General features: G+C 40.9%; 2 protein-coding genes across 11 annotated transcripts in view; one reads left to right on the top strand and one right to left on the bottom strand.

Annotated features, from left to right (window-relative positions):
• The window catches only part of LOC127468022 (rap1 GTPase-activating protein 1-like), a 44,696-nt gene extending 37,662 nt beyond the window's left edge, over nt 1-7,034 (top strand). For 9 of the 10 annotated variants that reach the window (XM_051780729.1, XM_051780728.1, XM_051780725.1 and 6 more), the window contains 5 exons: nt 19-145; nt 230-332; nt 3,991-4,076; nt 4,234-4,305; nt 6,325-7,034. In XM_051780729.1, the coding sequence (XP_051636689.1) occupies nt 19-145; nt 230-332; nt 3,991-4,076; nt 4,234-4,257 (340 nt within the window). In that variant the 3' untranslated portion in view covers nt 4,258-4,305; nt 6,325-7,034. Of the gene's footprint in view, nt 1-18; nt 146-229; nt 333-3,990; nt 4,077-4,233; nt 4,306-6,324 lie in introns of those variants that run through there. The other variant, XR_007903392.1, reaches the window with a different exon arrangement.
• A 133-nt stretch (nt 7,035-7,167) lies between these two features.
• Nucleotides 7,168-14,782, bottom strand: GSTK1 (glutathione S-transferase kappa 1). The gene is made up of 8 exons (XM_051780878.1): nt 14,653-14,782; nt 13,985-14,066; nt 13,099-13,227; nt 12,601-12,701; nt 12,152-12,187; nt 9,139-9,255; nt 8,533-8,626; nt 7,168-7,492 (listed from the first exon to the last, which is right to left on the bottom strand). Exons 1-8 carry the CDS (start codon nt 14,716-14,718, stop codon nt 7,452-7,454), a joined length of 666 nt encoding a protein of 221 aa, XP_051636838.1. The 5' UTR covers nt 14,719-14,782; the 3' UTR covers nt 7,168-7,451.
• Nucleotides 14,783-16,251: the final 1,469 nt, after the last annotated feature.

Raw genomic sequence — 16,251 nt, 5'->3', positions numbered from 1 at the left:
AATGCTTGCATTTCACAGAATACTCAGGAGTCAGACTTCAGGATACTGTGTGATGCAGCCACTCTCACGTTCTTCATCCAGTGTAAGCAGTTGTTGTAGTGGATTAAGGGAAAATGGAGCATCTGAGGAAGAGGAGAATGACAGGGTGGGTGTCTGATCTCTAACAGAGGCTACCCTGCCTGATTTTACCAAGTGCATTATTAAAACACGTCTTCTTTGCCCTCTCCAGGAGCTGACGTGCTCTCTTGAGGGCCCTCCAAAACAGGATTCAATGGTTCAGAATATGTGGCTGGATGACAGTGACTGCACACCCAGTACTTCTAGCTCACCAGGTAAAAAAAGAAAGAATAAAAAGAAAAAATCCTCTACTTACGCTTCTAGAAGCGTATGGGAGGTTGAGCTGCATCCTTTATATGCTGTACTTAAGATCTGAGAAGTGTAGGTAGATGATAGAGAAATGGGGAGAGAAACTGGCATGCAAACTTTAATGCGGAGAGAATGTTTCAGTAGCATGAATAAATAGTGCTGTACATACTGCAGACAGTTACAGTAGACTGCAAAGAATGAACATGTTTGTGTTTCTGTGGAGAGCTATGGTTGCATTTCTGAATCAGTGCCCATACTTCTTTATAAACTACACAGTTTGGATATAGGAATTATGGAAACAGTGTTTCCTGAACTAAGCAGTGTGCTTCTCAGAATGGGGGTAATCAGGTAGCTAACCTATACTGAGCTTTTTTTTGGCTAGGCTCTTTAGTCAATCTTACTTGATTAAAGCTGAAGTAGTTGATTAAAGTCAGCTTGGATCCATTCACAGTCCAAAGAGATGATTATAGTCTTCTTTTCGGTCCCATAGCAGGGAGAACTATCGTATTACCTGCTGCTGAGGTTGTATCACCTGCACTGATCTCAGACCCTGTTTGCAGTTGTTGTTTCGCTTTGTTAAAATGAACTGGTTTGTACTAAAGCATTTCATGTTGAGAATCAGTCTAAAGCTAAAATTAGGGAAAATTTAAATCAGTTTCAACCTGTTTCTGAGAGGCTGAGAGGACTGTGTAAGATTTTGGGAAAGTATGATTGAGAAGACTAAGCTTTTGAGTTTGGGAAGTCATTAGAAACTGTGAAAGGCAAAACTTAACAATTGTTGCCAAAAGACTGGAATAGGAGCATGTTGAGATGGTAAGAGATACTAGGGATTATGTTTATGGCAAGTGAAAGAGTTGGTTGGAAGGGACAGTGAAATCTTTGTAGGAATTGTGTGAAAAGGGATTGTTGATAAAGATAACAAGCATCAGAAAGTGGAGCCAGTTTACTTTGAAGACAGAGTTAGGTCTTAGTCTCCACAGCTGCCCCATATGAGATGTCAGTAGTGGCCCTGCTTAAAATTGTCTGTATCTTAGCGACAGCATTGAGGATGTGATACTGTCAGATGTTCTGCAGAGACCTCTGTTCTGTGAGATGTTTGTAAGATTTCTCCACTTTGCAGAACAACTCACAGCATGAGTGCTTGTATGCTTAGAGACACAAGAGAACTCAAGGTGCTGGTGTTGAAACTCTGGGAGAACAGGAAAAACAAGTGGGATTATTGATCATGCAGAGGAAGAGGAGAGCCATGCCATATGCTACAATTAGGAGCTGGGGTGCTATATACAAATATTGCTTGTTCTGAAGGAGAGACATAAAGGTGTTAAATGTGGTGATATGAAAAAGCAGCATGTCAGGGACCTTCACAACAGAAGACAACCAATGAGCTGCTATTATGAGGCAGAAGGTAGGAATGAGCTTCAATAGGTCCTTCTTTTGAAAGCTTGGAAGAAGGAGTTCAGTGTCATCAGCTCAGAGCAAGAGTGATAAAAAAATACTGTAAGGCCAGGAGGCTCAACACCATGAAATTGTCTCTTTTGTAAGGGATCTGGAAATGACACCATAAAGGCAATAGTTGCTCTGTGCCTCACAGAGGGTTTTCACTCGTGTCACCATGACATTGTCCAGGTTACCATTTCCATGTATTTCTGGGATTATCTTGAGTGGGCCACAGCTCCGCTCACAAATTCACACCTATTGCCTTTGTGGCATGACACTGAGAACAGGCAGGTGTGAGAAAGATGGATGCTTTTTAGTGGCCTCTGCTGCTCTTCCCAAGATAGTTTCCCTATCTGCTGACTCCTTATTGTCCCACAAGTATATAAATCATGCATCACCAAGAATAATCATTGCAGAGAATGCGATATAATGTTCAACGTAATTTTTAGGTTTTATAGACTCCACTGTGAGTGGCAATGATCTGATACTGACACTGCAAAACTTTCACTGTGCTTTCTCAGTACCTTGGCATGCTCAGACAGCTGCACCCTGTAGGAGTGGTGATTTTCTGCTGTACCATATCTATTCTTATATCTTCACTGCATACATGTAAAAAAACCAAACCTATATACGGGTACACCAACAAACCTGCAGGTGTGTATGTGGGCTTCTGATTTGTGCTAAGAGAGCCATTGTTAAAATGGATAAACATGGATACTTTTCAGATTAGTTGAAATCAATTCATCTAATCAGGAGACTGCAGAAATGTAGTTACACGTGTGTGTGAGGTACGAAGTAGCAGAGTCAAGCCTGCATTCTCTAAGCATAAGGTGAAATCTTGCTCTTCTGAATTTGAAAATTTATTTCCAGAAATTCCGACAGTTCTTGAGCTAGAAAGAGATAGGATTAAGACCAATTTTTTGTGCTAAAAAAAAAGAAGGAAAACCACAGGGATGATACATTTATTTTGATTTTTGCAAATACTAAAAATTTTCTGTTCATTTACTACATCCAGTCCTGATGGAAGACTAATTACCACAAGATCAAGTGTGGCAATACATGTTAGTATTCCTAGACAAAATTACATTTAAATGAATATTGGTAATTTGGGTTAATCTGTGCTACAGGGAAGAACTGTAATTATCCCTAACTGAACATAATAAACTGAAGATATGCCAGAGTTAAACTAAACAAAGCAAAGAAAGCCCCTTGGGACACAGAGAGGCATCCTGGTGTTTTAGTTTTGCCCTTTACTGAGCTATACAATAACTATTCAGCCACAGTTAATGCACTGTGTAAAATCAGACTGAATTGGTTTTGGTTTTTTTCCAGAGAAACATAAGACATGCCCACTGTAAGTCTAGGTCTTACACTGAATGATTCCAGAATTCCTAATCATGTACACGTTCTTGGGTTCTCCAAGTTGCCTTTCAGATTAAGAGAAAAATGTTACAAAAAGGAAAAAAAAGTGTCAGCAGTCTGTAGTCATTATGCTCCCAGATAAAGACACAGAGAGCTGCCATTGCCAAAATATTTTTTGATTTGGCTTTAAAGTACAAACATGTCTCATATGCCAGTTCATATCACATGAGGCAGAGGTGACTTTTCTCTTAGCCTCAAGGGCAGGACATAAATCCAGCTATAACTCTCTTTAACACTTCTAGTGTTATATTCTTAGAGATAAGGCATTCAGGTTGCACAGATGTATTTAGTAATGGCATTTCTTAGCTTGACTGCATGAATTGTCACTTACTGGAACCTGCTGTATTATTTTAAACTATTTTTTGTGTGTAACATTAGACTGATACAGAAATCAAAAACAGACTCATGAAAACCTTTGTAAAGGTTGGAAAATTCCTTTATTACTCATTAGATAGCTACAGGTGTAGCTTCTTTAGGCAAGAAGCCAAAGAGCTGTGTCATTGAAACAGTCTGGAACCAGTGGCCAGTGATTTTTTTGAATGAATGAATGAAATGAAAATAGTCACCTTCCTCGTGTTTCAAGCTAGAATGAGAAATAGGTCAAGGTAACATTAGTCAAGTTGGCCATAGATACATTCCTTTCACTCTTACCTGTGGATGAGTCACAGATCTGTGAAAAGATTGGGGTAAAACCAGCTATATGTGCAACTCCTGGGATGCCCTCTTGATTATTTCTTTATTGTTCTGTGCTTGGTTCCCTTCTAGGAAGCAGGTTGCTTCCTTCCAGCAGTGTTGCTGGCTCCACTGGAAAAGGAAAAGGCAGCAAAGCAGATGCTCAGCACCATAATCCAGTAAGTGCTTTAATAAAACGTTTCCTTCTCACTTGAACAAAGATAAAGATGGGAGAAAAGAGAGGAACTTTATTTAGGAGGCTTTGCTTGCTGAGGGTTGAAAGGGCAATGAGAAGGTACTTGCAGAGGGAGGTTAAAGAACTACCTTGTTCTGCAGGCCTCCATTTTGTGCTGTGTGTGATGTCACCGCTGGAGGACTGTCTTGGTGCACACTGGGTGAGGAGCACAGGTAACGGACCTGGAGGAGCGCTGTAGGCCCTTGGCTCAGGATGGAGGCAGGCCCTGGGCCATCCCTGGCCTCACTGAAACCGTGCAGCAATTACTGTACGGCTCCACAGTAAACAGAGTTAATCCTACACCTTCTTCCCCAAATGATCTTCCATGGCCAGCTGACTCTGGCCTGCCTAATGTACCTAAGCTCTCCCTTTCTTGGTTGCCTCCTTCCTCTCAGGGAACAGCATTTCCCATGGAGACACCGCTCTCTGCTCTAATCTAGGCAGTTTTTTTCCTCTTCTTTTTTGTTTGTTTGTTCAATTTCCTTTGCTCAGATGCAATCTAGCTTTCTCTGTGCCTATCTACTGCTTCTTATAGTTTCATTACTCTACAGACCCCCTTTCTTTTGCTCATTTTGTAATGTTGTCCCTATCTGTTCACCTGCTTGTTTGCTTTTAGCCTACTATTGGTGGGACCTACTTGTCCACGCCAGTTTCACAGCTTTTCCAGACATGGGAAGTGGGACTTGATCTCCTGGAGATCTGTAATAGAGCAAAGGGGAACACACCTTCAGGTTTGTTCTCTACAATTCATAGTCCAGTTTTGCTTGTGTTGCTGAGAGTATCTCTTTTCGCTTGGTATATTCCTTTCCTTGCTCAGTATCTTCTCTGGCCTGACAGCTGAACAACATGCTGCCTTGAAAGTGGTGTGGATGTGAGGCTCTCAAGAACTAGTTTGGTATATAGTGAAGTAGAAGGGGTATCATCTTTATAGAAGAAAATTCTTCCACCTATTGCTAAATAATCCTGAACAGCTGGTAGTTCTTATTACTGCTGTTTAGATCCTCAGTGTTTTTTCAATGTTCAGTTTTTAGCTGCCCTGCCACCTTGTGGCATTCAGAGCAGTCAGGTCAGCAGTCAGCATTCAAAGTCAGTCACCACCACTCCTTGTGGTGGTGGTCACTGGTGACACAGGAGATCAGAAAGGGAAGCCAGGTAAAGAAGCTGTTACTTATCACTGAGACTACTGCAATGCACACTACAACAAAGACAAGTACTGAGCATGACAGTGTAGCTGCCAGCCAAGCTTGTGCTCTGTAACCCGGGAGCAAGGTTGTCTGAACAAGAGGCAGAACTCCATCAAAATTCTGCTCCCAAACAGGCAAATTTTGCTCAAAGTATGTATACAGTCAGAATTACAACAATTTGCAAACTCACTGATACAAATGCAAAGGCTGTGGTTTTGCATTTACTGGTGGTTATTACAGGCACTAAGCAATGGAAGGAAAATCCCGAGTTTGGATTTTCCTTATCTCAGTAGTGTTTTAAGTATTATTTTAGTACCTAAGGTTTTGAGCATTTAGTTTTCACTGATTTGAAGTAGGTCTAAGGGCCTTTAAAATAGTTTTGTGAAATATATCACAGTCTGTAAGATCCATCTCATTTGGTACACCTGCTAAATCAACAACATTCTGCCACAAAGGCTGGTTATTTTTCAATCAGTCTGGTTCAAATGATTAAATTTCATGAGATCCTGGCTTTTACCTTGAGATTATCTCCAGATGTTCCTTGAATTCTCACCAGAGTTCCATTACTTCCACAAAAGGGCATTTTACCCACTTAGAGATAGCACGACTGGCTTAAAGTGATGTTTTAGTCATTCCATTTTATCACCTCAGAATCACTTTGATAGCACAGATTGGAGACAAGAAAATTTCAGGAGAGAAGTGGTAAAAAATTGCTATAACATGGCTTCAGGGGACTCAAAGAAAACTATGGTACCTACATACAAGTCATTCTAACTCCTTTTGTATCTCAAAAAGATTACCTGAAGTTCCAGGCTGGATTTGCCCAAAGACTAATGGGTGCACTAGTAGAAAGGGGGAAGGGGGTTCTTAAGTTATAGGATATTTCCTGAAGAACTGAAAGAGGTATAAGAAGGCAAAATTGTGGATGGGGGAACATGATACTCCCAAAGCACTTATAGCTGTAAGAACATGAAAGATACAGATTTTTTTTCTGATGCTTTGTTCCAGGATTTGCTGTTCAAATGAACAAGTGTGAACATGCTTTACCTTAAAGTTCAGAAAAAGACAAAAACCAGAATTCCAGCTGCTGCTAGTTCTTCTGCTTCATTCAGTGATGCATCAGAGACAGCCTGGGATCATTGACAAATCAAGCTTCATACAAATCAAATTAGTTTCAATGTGTTACTCCAATTCAGCCAATACAGGGCCAGGATCAAACTGTTTCCATGGAAATTTCTTAATTTTATTGTTTCCACACCTTTCCCTCTGCAGACTATGTGATGGAAAGTCCCTCATAGCCATATCCAAATCACCTTCGGATAGGCAGCAGTTAGGGCATCCTTGAGGAAGCAAAATACAATCTGGTTCAGTTACCAGCTAAACTTGCATGGTGATTACCACTGTCCTGCGAAGACATTACTGTAAAACTTGCATTAACTAAAAACTCCTGCAAGGTCTGGGATTGGTGCTGCACGTGTATGGTGGTTTCCTCAACTGTCAGTCACTGCAGAGCAAGGTGTACAAAATACTGTTCAGGATGGGGACAGTTCCTTTTGAAATACTTGACTGGTTCCCTAGACTTTTCTTTGGGCTTGAATTGTGTCCCCTCCAGTTGCCATGCTGCTAAGTAAAAGGAAGCATGAATACCTTATCCTGTGCTTCTAGTGTCTATGTAGTATATTGGATTTAAAATAAAAAAAGAATATGGCCAGCTTCTCTTAGGTTGTGTGTGTGTGTGTTTACAAAGGACGAGCAGGAAGACATGAAAAGTCCAGAGATCACAGTCCCATTACAATTTAACCCTCATGTTTTAGGGTAAACGAAAAGAGGACTAACGAGAAAAGAAGAATGTTTGATCTGCAAGAAGTTAAATATTTAATGTTTTATCTTTCATGTTAGTCTGTGATCTGTTGAAAAAAACTAAGCACATTTGTACTGGTAAAGACCTCACCAAACTGTAATACTGGCAAACCTTGAAATTCTTCCTAATTGGAGATGAGATCAAGCTGTAAAAGTAACTGTTATGGATCAGAAAGCCATCTCTCCCTAAAACTGATATATTCAGATAATCACTAAAGATTGACTGTGTGTATATATATATGTATTTTCCTTCTTGTATACTTCCCCAGGACTTTTCACAGCTTGGCACTTGGGGCTGGTCCCAGCCATTTTTCACCTGCAAGACAAACCAGACAAAAGAGACAGTTAGAATTTAATACGCAGGAGTAATTCAGCAGTCATATTTCTGCACCAGGATGATTATTCCTACTCTTTTGAAGGGTAACTACTGAGACAGAATACAGATCTGTATGTGGTTTGACTTCAGACAGCTGCATAAATCCTTCACTGTCTAGGAACAGCTGAAGCTGTACAGAAGAATTTTTCCTCTGTTAGACATGAGAAATTTGGTGGGTCTGGGGTATTGCACATGAGGGTCAAACCAATTCTTTTTAGGACTCCTTTTTAGGGGGGGTCAAACCAATTCTTTTTAGGACTCCTTTTTAGGGGGGCTGGGGACTAAGAAAGCAAAAAAGAGTGGAAGGCTCGGGAGTCAGAGAAACAGAAAGAAAATCTGAGTAAGTCCTTGGAGTTGAGATTAGAAACCAGGCCACAACATTCTAATGAGGACTAGTGACTACTGTAGTGGGTGTTGGGTACTCATCTTCCTCACTCTCATTTTATGGAATCAGAAACCCATTAAGAGAAAAAAAAACAAACTCAAAAAATTTCCTTTCTGTTTAAGCCTATGACTAATATTAATTTACATTAATATTTTCTGCTGAATTTTTTCAACAAATGCATGAGAGCTAGTTATGTGCATAACTCTTTCTAGTGACATACTCTCTCAAGTGCCAAATCTTGAGATCAATAGAGAAATGCCCTCTAACCCATTAAAACAGGTGACTTGATTTTTTAACACAGCCTATTTCAATCTCTTTAAAAATTTAAAGTGTGCATTCTGTGGTAGAAAAATGAAAATAAGGATGTTTAATATATGAATATCTGTTACAAATTTGTGTAGGTAGACACAAGTTATGCAAGGTATACGTTGGGGAGCTGTAATGATGTGCTTTTTGTTAAAGAGATAGAAAATGAAAATGTTAAAACTAAAAATATTTGAAAGACCTTAAGAGCGTTTTATTCAGCTGCATTATGTATTTCATTAAAAGAGGGTGACAGTCTGAAACCAGAAGTGATGTTATTAGGTAGACTCACCTATAACACTGCCTAGCAGCTCTAAACGATCAGAGCCAAAAAAGAGATGAGGTTCCCCATTATAATGTGCCACAACAGCAGGCATCCCAAATGCCTATTAACACCAGGGAGATGAAACAGAGAATGTTATAATGAGAAAATTTTTTGCAGACACGTCATCAGTATTCAGGAATGAACCCCAATAAGTTTGACTTTTTTCCTCCCCTTCTTTTCACCTTCTTCATTCTTGAAGTCTAATGGAGCCATCAGAAGATAGGTGACTCTCCAGACCTTGTGTGCCCCTTTTGAAGGAGCAAAAAAAGTAGCCTGATAAATCCACAGTTCTGTTTCAAGTAGTGATAAGTGGTGTCTTGTGGTACTGGTCCCCTCCTTGCTGTCCAGCTGGAATAAGCTGAATGGGTCAACCTGGTTTTCCCATATGACAGTGTAATAAACTACCAACGACAGTGAGTTAGCTTTCACACATTCAAAAAGCAAAGAGCACCCAACAGAGATGGTCTGTATAGTGCTTTCTAATCATCACCTTCATTGTTCCTTGCTTCCCCATATTCATAATAGAGAAGGAATGCATAGCTGTGAAGCCCAATGGCATTGGAAGTGTCTCACCCCATATTTCATTGCTTCATCTGTTGTCTCTCTCAGTCGGTCCTTCACTGTAGGGGATGAAATCATTTCAAGTGCCTTCTGGGAGAGCTCTGATGATAGCCCAGCCTGTCGGGCAACCTGAGAAAAGATGATATAATTAGGAGTACCTTATTAGTAAATACTCTAATTCCTACTATGGTCTAATTAATTTAATCCTTAGTATTATCACCCAAGGTCTATTGCAAAAAAAATTTCAAAATACTCTTGAAGCACTTCTTGCACAATTGTCTTGCTGTGTGCCCAACCCATTCATCATTTAACAGTTCTCAGATACAAAGTAGAAGAGACATTTTAAACTTCCAAAATCTGCACATTATTTTAAGGAGTTCCTAAACATAAAAGGGAAAAAAACACCCCTAAGTTGAACCTCTAATACAACGACTCATAAATAAATTACCAAATAAATTACAATAAATTACAAAAACCTCAAACTGGTATTATGAAAACAAAATCTTACTGTACAAGCCTATCAAGACAGAAACAGTTTGTATGGCAAATGTGGCCACATGGGTTCTGTAAGTGACTGCATGAAAGTCAGTCACTGTAACTCACGGAGGTTAAACAGTTGCTGGTATTACTGCTGTATCTTTTTCACCTCCTCTGTGCTTCTGCCACACAGGAAGGAGATAAAGTAGCCAAAGTTAAAGGTCCGATGTTTATGAGATAAAACTGAGATTACAATTACTTTTAATAAAGTATTTCACTAAAAAAAGAGCTTAACTTGCCTGCCATCTACCTGAATGGCATGCTTTTTCTTTTTTTTTTTGATTAAAAAACCCCAAAACAACAACAACAAAACAAACCAAAAACCCCCAACCAAACCAAAACAAAACCCACCAACAAAAAACAAACCAATAAACCAACATTGCATATGGACCACTAATCCTGCACATGCAGGTATTACTGATTTTTTCTTTCAATCGCTTTTTTTTGTTTAGCATCCACATTTTCTTGTACCTTCTCCTACTTGCACATCAGGGAGATTAGGAGCTCTTTTTTACTGTGCTTGAACAGGAGATTAAACAAATGTAGCACTGGATGAGACCAAAATGCTGTGTATGCTTGATAGCCAGTGTTCAGACTGCAGTATTTACGCTGCAAGTATTAGATTGCAGTGATGTAGTATCTAGTCCTCACCATTTTAAGGGCAGAAGGACTATTTAAATAGACTGAGGCAGAATTCAGACTATACATTGCTGCTATAGCAATTTATGTGAAGTTATTGCTGACAAAAATAAAGAAGTAAAAAAATATTAAGAAACTGTTATCAAGTAAAAAACATTCAATTTTTCTAATTGATGTGTAAAATAAATTTGCCTATAATGACTCAGATGAAAGGGTTGGGACCCCTCACCAAGGACCCCTTTGGACGGCAAATTTTCAGAAGAGAGGAAAGTGTAGTACTTGCTGCAGGGGTGAATGAAGACAGACACAAGCAAACAAGAGGACATCTACTTGTCTGCCTCAATGAACATAGGGGGATTCTTATTGACTGCCAAACAGTGACTAAACTTAAGATCTTTCTGAGTGTGAAGTCTGACTCTGAAGTTCTGCATGTCCTTACTTTATTTAAATAATGATGGATTAAGAGACTATGTGGGGATGTTCTGTATATATTTATGTACTGGGTCTGGTTGGGATGGAGCTACTTTCCTTCATAGCAGCTCCTATGGTTTTGTTTCAGATTTGTGACCAAAACAATGCTGATAACATACTAATTGGTTTAGATATTGATGAACGGTGTTTGCATAGTGTCAAGGCATTCTCTGTTTCTCACTCTGCCCCCACAGTGAATAAATGGGGGGTTCACAACATGTTGGGAGATGACACAAGGCAGATGACCTGAACTAACCAAAGAGATATACCATGCCATATAACAGGCTGAGCAATAATTAGTGGGGAGGCAGTTTAAGGAGGTTAACTTCCTTTTGCTTGGGAACTGGCTTGGCATCAGACTACCTGTAGGAGGTGGTGAGTGATGGCCTTTGCTGTGTTTTCTTTCACTCTTCTTCCACTTTTGCTTATTAAGCAATTTTATCTCAACCTACAAGTTTTCTTGCTTTTATTCTTCTTTACCTCTTCCCCTGTCCTCCTGGGCAGTGGGAGGAAGCAAGTGAATGTCTGTGTGGTGCTCAGCTGCCTACCAGGGTTAGCACACCACAGTTTAATTATATCCTTCAAATCTTGCCTCTTGAAAAGGGAAAAGGCAAGCCTTTGCTGAAATTCTGGTAAAAAAGGTACACTAAGAGGAAGCTGAAGTGCAAGGACTAGACTGAGGGAAAAGCAAGACTGCAAAGACTGCAAGTTTCAAATTTCAATTAGGGACATTGGATAGGAGAGACTAGTCGTGGACAATTCCTCTCTTTTCTTCATATTAAAAGAACTTATAAAATAATGTAGAAAGGAGAGCACTTAAAGAGGATCTCCTGGTATATGAACTTACATGCCATGACAGCTTTTACTATAATAAACAAAATCTAAACATCAAAAGAAAATACATCAAGAGTGTAATTTCTAAGCATACAAAAGGGCAGTGCAGCACAGAGCTTATCAGAAAGCCTGGCTCCATCACTCCATGGAAAGTCAACTTCCCCAAAGTGTTGCATTTTACATGAACATTTCATATGGCAGCAATACTTCAATGTATTCTGGAGAAATACTTTGTACTTTCAAGACTTAATAAAGCAGTATTAATAGATAACTAATTGTCCATCCTGGGTATCTTGCCACGTGAATTAACAAAAAAAAAAAAAGGGGATTCTGGTTCTGAATGTGATGCAAGCATGAAAAGAATAAAACCCCACATTCCAAACAGAGCTTCTAGGCAAATTAAATCCATTTTTTTTCTACCTGAAATTTTTCAAAACTCCAAGTGTTCATTTGACTAAGCTGTCTTCATGTTTATTACTGATCCAAGTCATCAGTAAGAATCTGTATCAGAAATGCAGAAGCACCAAAAAAAGGAGACACTTACAGTCAATATGTTCTCTGGCTGACTGATATCTTCATGCTGGTAAAAGAATAAAATAAGTAAATCAGTACTTAAGAACAAAAGCTCAGCTCCAGACTTGAAAGCAAGTTTTCTAACAAAATAGAAATAAAACCAATATACTAGTTGCTGGAGAAATTTCCTCAGAAAAGGTATTAAGTCACCTAATCTAGGAAGTTTTTTCTAATAGGAAACCACTGATCCACTCGGCCTGTAGGACTCATCATATGATGAGTAAACTAAAAGAAGTAAATTAAGGCGACTATAAACTAGTTCTTTTCACAGTGGTTCCTGAACTACTATGACCTTAAGATCCTCCTATGACTCTTCATTAAAAGACATTTTCTTTCTCTTGCTTGAATCCCACATTTGAATGGTGTGGGACAGGAAGGGTGAGAGAAAGGATCAAAAAGTTGGCTTCATAAAATACTGACCTGTGACCAGAAACGTATCCAGAACTCCCTAGATAAGGGTTCCAGGTATTCTGGTTTTGTCATATCAATGGCTGTGATAAAGCGCATGGCCGCAAGACTGCCTGGGATTAGTGGGGAGACAGAGAAACACACTGAAACAAGGCACAGGTTCAGGAACAGAGATGGTCTGCATGAGTGCTACCTAAGAACAGTATGACCTCCTCTGTAACAGGCCCGATAAATCCACAGTCTTTAATAGTAAAGCTTATGTTGATTCACAGTAGCTTATGTTGATTCGCAGTCAATTATCTCCCAATGATATTATGTGAATGATATCATTCACAGTCATATTTCTCCAGAAATTTCTTTTATGGTTAAAAATGCACAGGCTTCATATTGCTCATAGATACAGAAAAAGGCTGCGGACAGGGAATTAATTTTCACCTTTACTGTTAGGGAGAACTCGAACCAGAAGTGTTAGAGATGAGAAACACCAGCTAAGCTAAGTCTCTTTCTTACTTGTACGAAAAATACGTTGGAAGTCATCTCCGGAAATTTTTACAGGCACTTGGTAGTATTTTGCCATCCTTTTTATATCCTTCAGCAGGTATTCAGCACGCTTGGGTAACATTGCTGGTGGCTTGTTACCTTTAAGGAAAAAGTTCTGTTGAGATTTCCAACTGTATTATAATACTGGACAAACCAACACTGGACAAATTAGACCTCATATGTACATGTGCCTAAGGAAGAGTATAATTTCTTATTGGCTTACTGAAACATACTCAGCTTTTCCAAAGATAATGGTAGGATTTAAACATGATTTATTTTGGTTTTGCACAGATCAACCCTTTAAGATAGCAGAATCAGTTTTAAACCAAGGTACAAATGTCCTAGCAGGGATTTTTGTTGATTCAGACTTTTAAGACAGACAACTACTAATGCATTGGTAAACCAATGTAGAGACTTGTTAATTTCATGATTTGTAAGTCTCAGTGATCAATTTGTTCTAATAAGGCCATGAGTACTGTTTTAGGACATACTTGGATCCTTCCTGCATATTACAAAGTGCAAGAGTTCCACAAATTATTTCTGGTTTCAACTCAACAGAAAACTTTAAGGAAAACACTCCATATCAAATTATTATTATGGTACTTTAGAACTGATGAACTTTGGCACAGACTGCCAAAGTCTGTGTGGGTATGTAGTTGCAACAGTGTGAAATTCTTTGTGAGTGATTTCTCAATCGCTACCGAGCTCCACAATCCTATGATTAATTTGTTATTGGTGCCAAAAATTAGTTTAAAGCAGGCTCTGTGGGCTCTGCACTCACCAAGAGTTTGCCCACTAGTGCCCTACTAGTGAAGAAGGTGCTGCCCTATAGATCTAATCTCTTTGTGTTGCCTACCAGTTTGTTGCATTATGCCACCAAGGAACGCTGGGCGAAAGCGCAGGTCAATATTCCAGATGTGCTGGTATCGGCAGAGAACCTGCAACATAAAAGAGTAATGATGGATTAAAAGTCAGAGGTGTCTGTAGAGCTGTGTGCAGGTAAGGCAGTAAATAGACACTTCAGATAAATCCTTTTCTATTTTATCAGTGACAGCCCTAAAGCCTTTTCTAGATGCTGCCAGAGAACTGATCTCAGAAAAACTGAGAGGACCATATTCGTATCATGACTGTAAAAGTCTAAGCAGGAATAAATAAGCGAAAGATCAAGCTCATGAGTGGACACTCACACCTGTTACACATCAAAACTATCTCTGAAGCAAAATGTTCAGCAGTAACTCCCGCTTAGGCACAGGCCATGCTGCCGTATGGCTGGGACACGCTTCCTTGGCGTTCCTGGATTTCAACACGCGAGGAAGAAACCCAGACACCTCTCAGAGGTGCAAGAAGAACTAACTGCGAGGCGGGAAGGGCACTGCCTGCAGCCGGCCGGAGGAGCTGCCCTTGAGCGGCCCTTCGGAAAGGGAGGCGGCGTCGGGAGCGACCTCCCGGACCGGCCGGGCACCAGCGGCCGCAGAGACCCGAGACGTTCCGGGCAGGGCCTTCCGCCTTCTGCCGCACCCTCACCTCAAACCCCAGCCAGGAGTACGGGGAGATCACATCGTAAAACAGCTCCACGACCGTCCGGCTCATCCTGGCCCGGTCCCGTCCCGCCGCTCCCGAGCGCGCTCCCGCAGCAGCAGCAGCAGCAGCAGCAGCAGCAGCAGCAGCAGCAGCAGCAGCAGCAGCCGCAGCACCGCCCCGGGCAGGCAGCGGGGCGGCCCTTCCGCAGTCCCTGCACGCCCCTCAGCCTCCTCCCCGTCCTTCCCTGAGCCGCTGCCCGGCCCGTCCTTTCGCTGTCTCTCTTGTGACTCCCGGCCCGGCAGGAAGAGGAGGGGTGGGGGCGGGAGCTGCGGCTTCGCGGGGGACTGGGAGGGAGCCTGAGTCCTTCTCCATGGCGAGGCCGGGGGAGTGGAGGCTCCCGAGGAGGGAACCCGGGAGCTGACTCAGTCGAGTAGTGCAACATGTTTTCCCGGGAGCAGGGCTTCCCTGCCGGATCAGCAAACGCTTTACGTGCAACTGGCCCTTCTGTCTCCCTACCCTCGATTTTCCCATACTTGTTCCTCCTCCATTCAGCTAAACCCTTCCCTTTCCCCCAGCTTTAGTTCCTCCCCTAACCATCCTACAAGAAGTTACGTGGAATGCCCAGACGCTTCCCCCTGCATCCTGTCACGTGCTCCTCATTATTCATCTGGCTGTAATCTCAATTGTCAACAAAGCAGCTTTCTGAACTGAGTAACTTTTACGGATGAAAAACACGAACTACCGACAGTTGCTGAAATCTTTTTTTTAACATGCGAGTACAGGATTTGGGAGAGAGCTGGGAAACACCAGTGTGACGTCTTTACCAGGCATATTGGTAGACATAGTGGGAAAAAGGAATTAATGAACGACTGAATAAAAAAAAAAATCTATTTGGAAGAATTAGTAGTGCCTTTCCAAAGGAAAATCCTCAAGGGGTCAAAAACACTGCTGAGTGTGAATTTAACGGATGCTATAAGTCACTGCCTCAGACATCCTCTGAACTTCTGGGGTTTCCTTTTTCCGGGCCACTGGAGCCTATGGATGTGACTACTGCTTTCCCATGTGCCAGTTCAGCCAGTAGAGAGCCCGAGTGTCTGTCCCAGAGAGATTCATAGGTACATACACACAGGACACTAACACAGCTGGCTACACAGACTGCAACAAGCACTGCTACCTGTAACTCCACTCACAAACAACAATTTCCTTTTGTACCTGATTTTTTAAAAAACTTTAAAGATAGATTTGTAATGAGCTTGGTGTTAGTCTGATTCTCTTGGTTTTCATCCTGCTTTTTAGCCTCAATGAATGATTCATTGTTTCTGATTTAATAAATTGAAGTGATCTGTTACTTATACATAGTTCTGTGTGCGTCTGTTTTCATCCCCCAAAATAAGAATTTTGCTTGATAGATCCCACAGTTAAGCCACTTTACATCTTTTGTTGATCTTGTGTTCTGTTAATATGCTTTCAATACAATTACTCCAATTATCCCAAAACTGACCTTGTGCGGGTCCCATTTAGGTGCAGCCATAATGTTGTAAGAGTTTGGCTACAAATTTTAACACCGTGAGCACATTCCCAATATCAGTCCACTCATCCCAG

Source organism: Manacus candei, unplaced genomic scaffold (genome assembly GCF_025592945.1).
Source record: "Manacus candei isolate 608988 ecotype Guabito, Panama unplaced genomic scaffold, ASM2559294v1 h1tg000014l, whole genome shotgun sequence".
Classification (NCBI taxonomy): Eukaryota; Metazoa; Chordata; class Aves; order Passeriformes; family Pipridae; genus Manacus; species Manacus candei.
This window is presented reverse-complemented; position numbering and strand designations above follow the sequence as displayed.

What these genes read in the sequence shown, in the direction of transcription:
- GSTK1 (XM_051780878.1), bottom strand. Translation starts at nt 14,718, where the DNA reads ATGAGCCGGACGGTCGTGGAGCTGTTTTACGATGTGATCTCCCCGTAC. An exon ending in ACTCCTGGCTGGGGTTTGAG is followed by an intron (nt 14,067 to 14,652) that starts GTGAGGGTGCGG and finishes TTTATGTTGCAG; the next exon opens with GTTCTCTGCCGATACCAGCA. An exon ending in GGATACGTTTCTGGTCACAG is followed by an intron (nt 12,188 to 12,600) that starts GTCAGTATTTTA and finishes TTCTTTTACCAG; the next exon opens with CATGAAGATATCAGTCAGCC.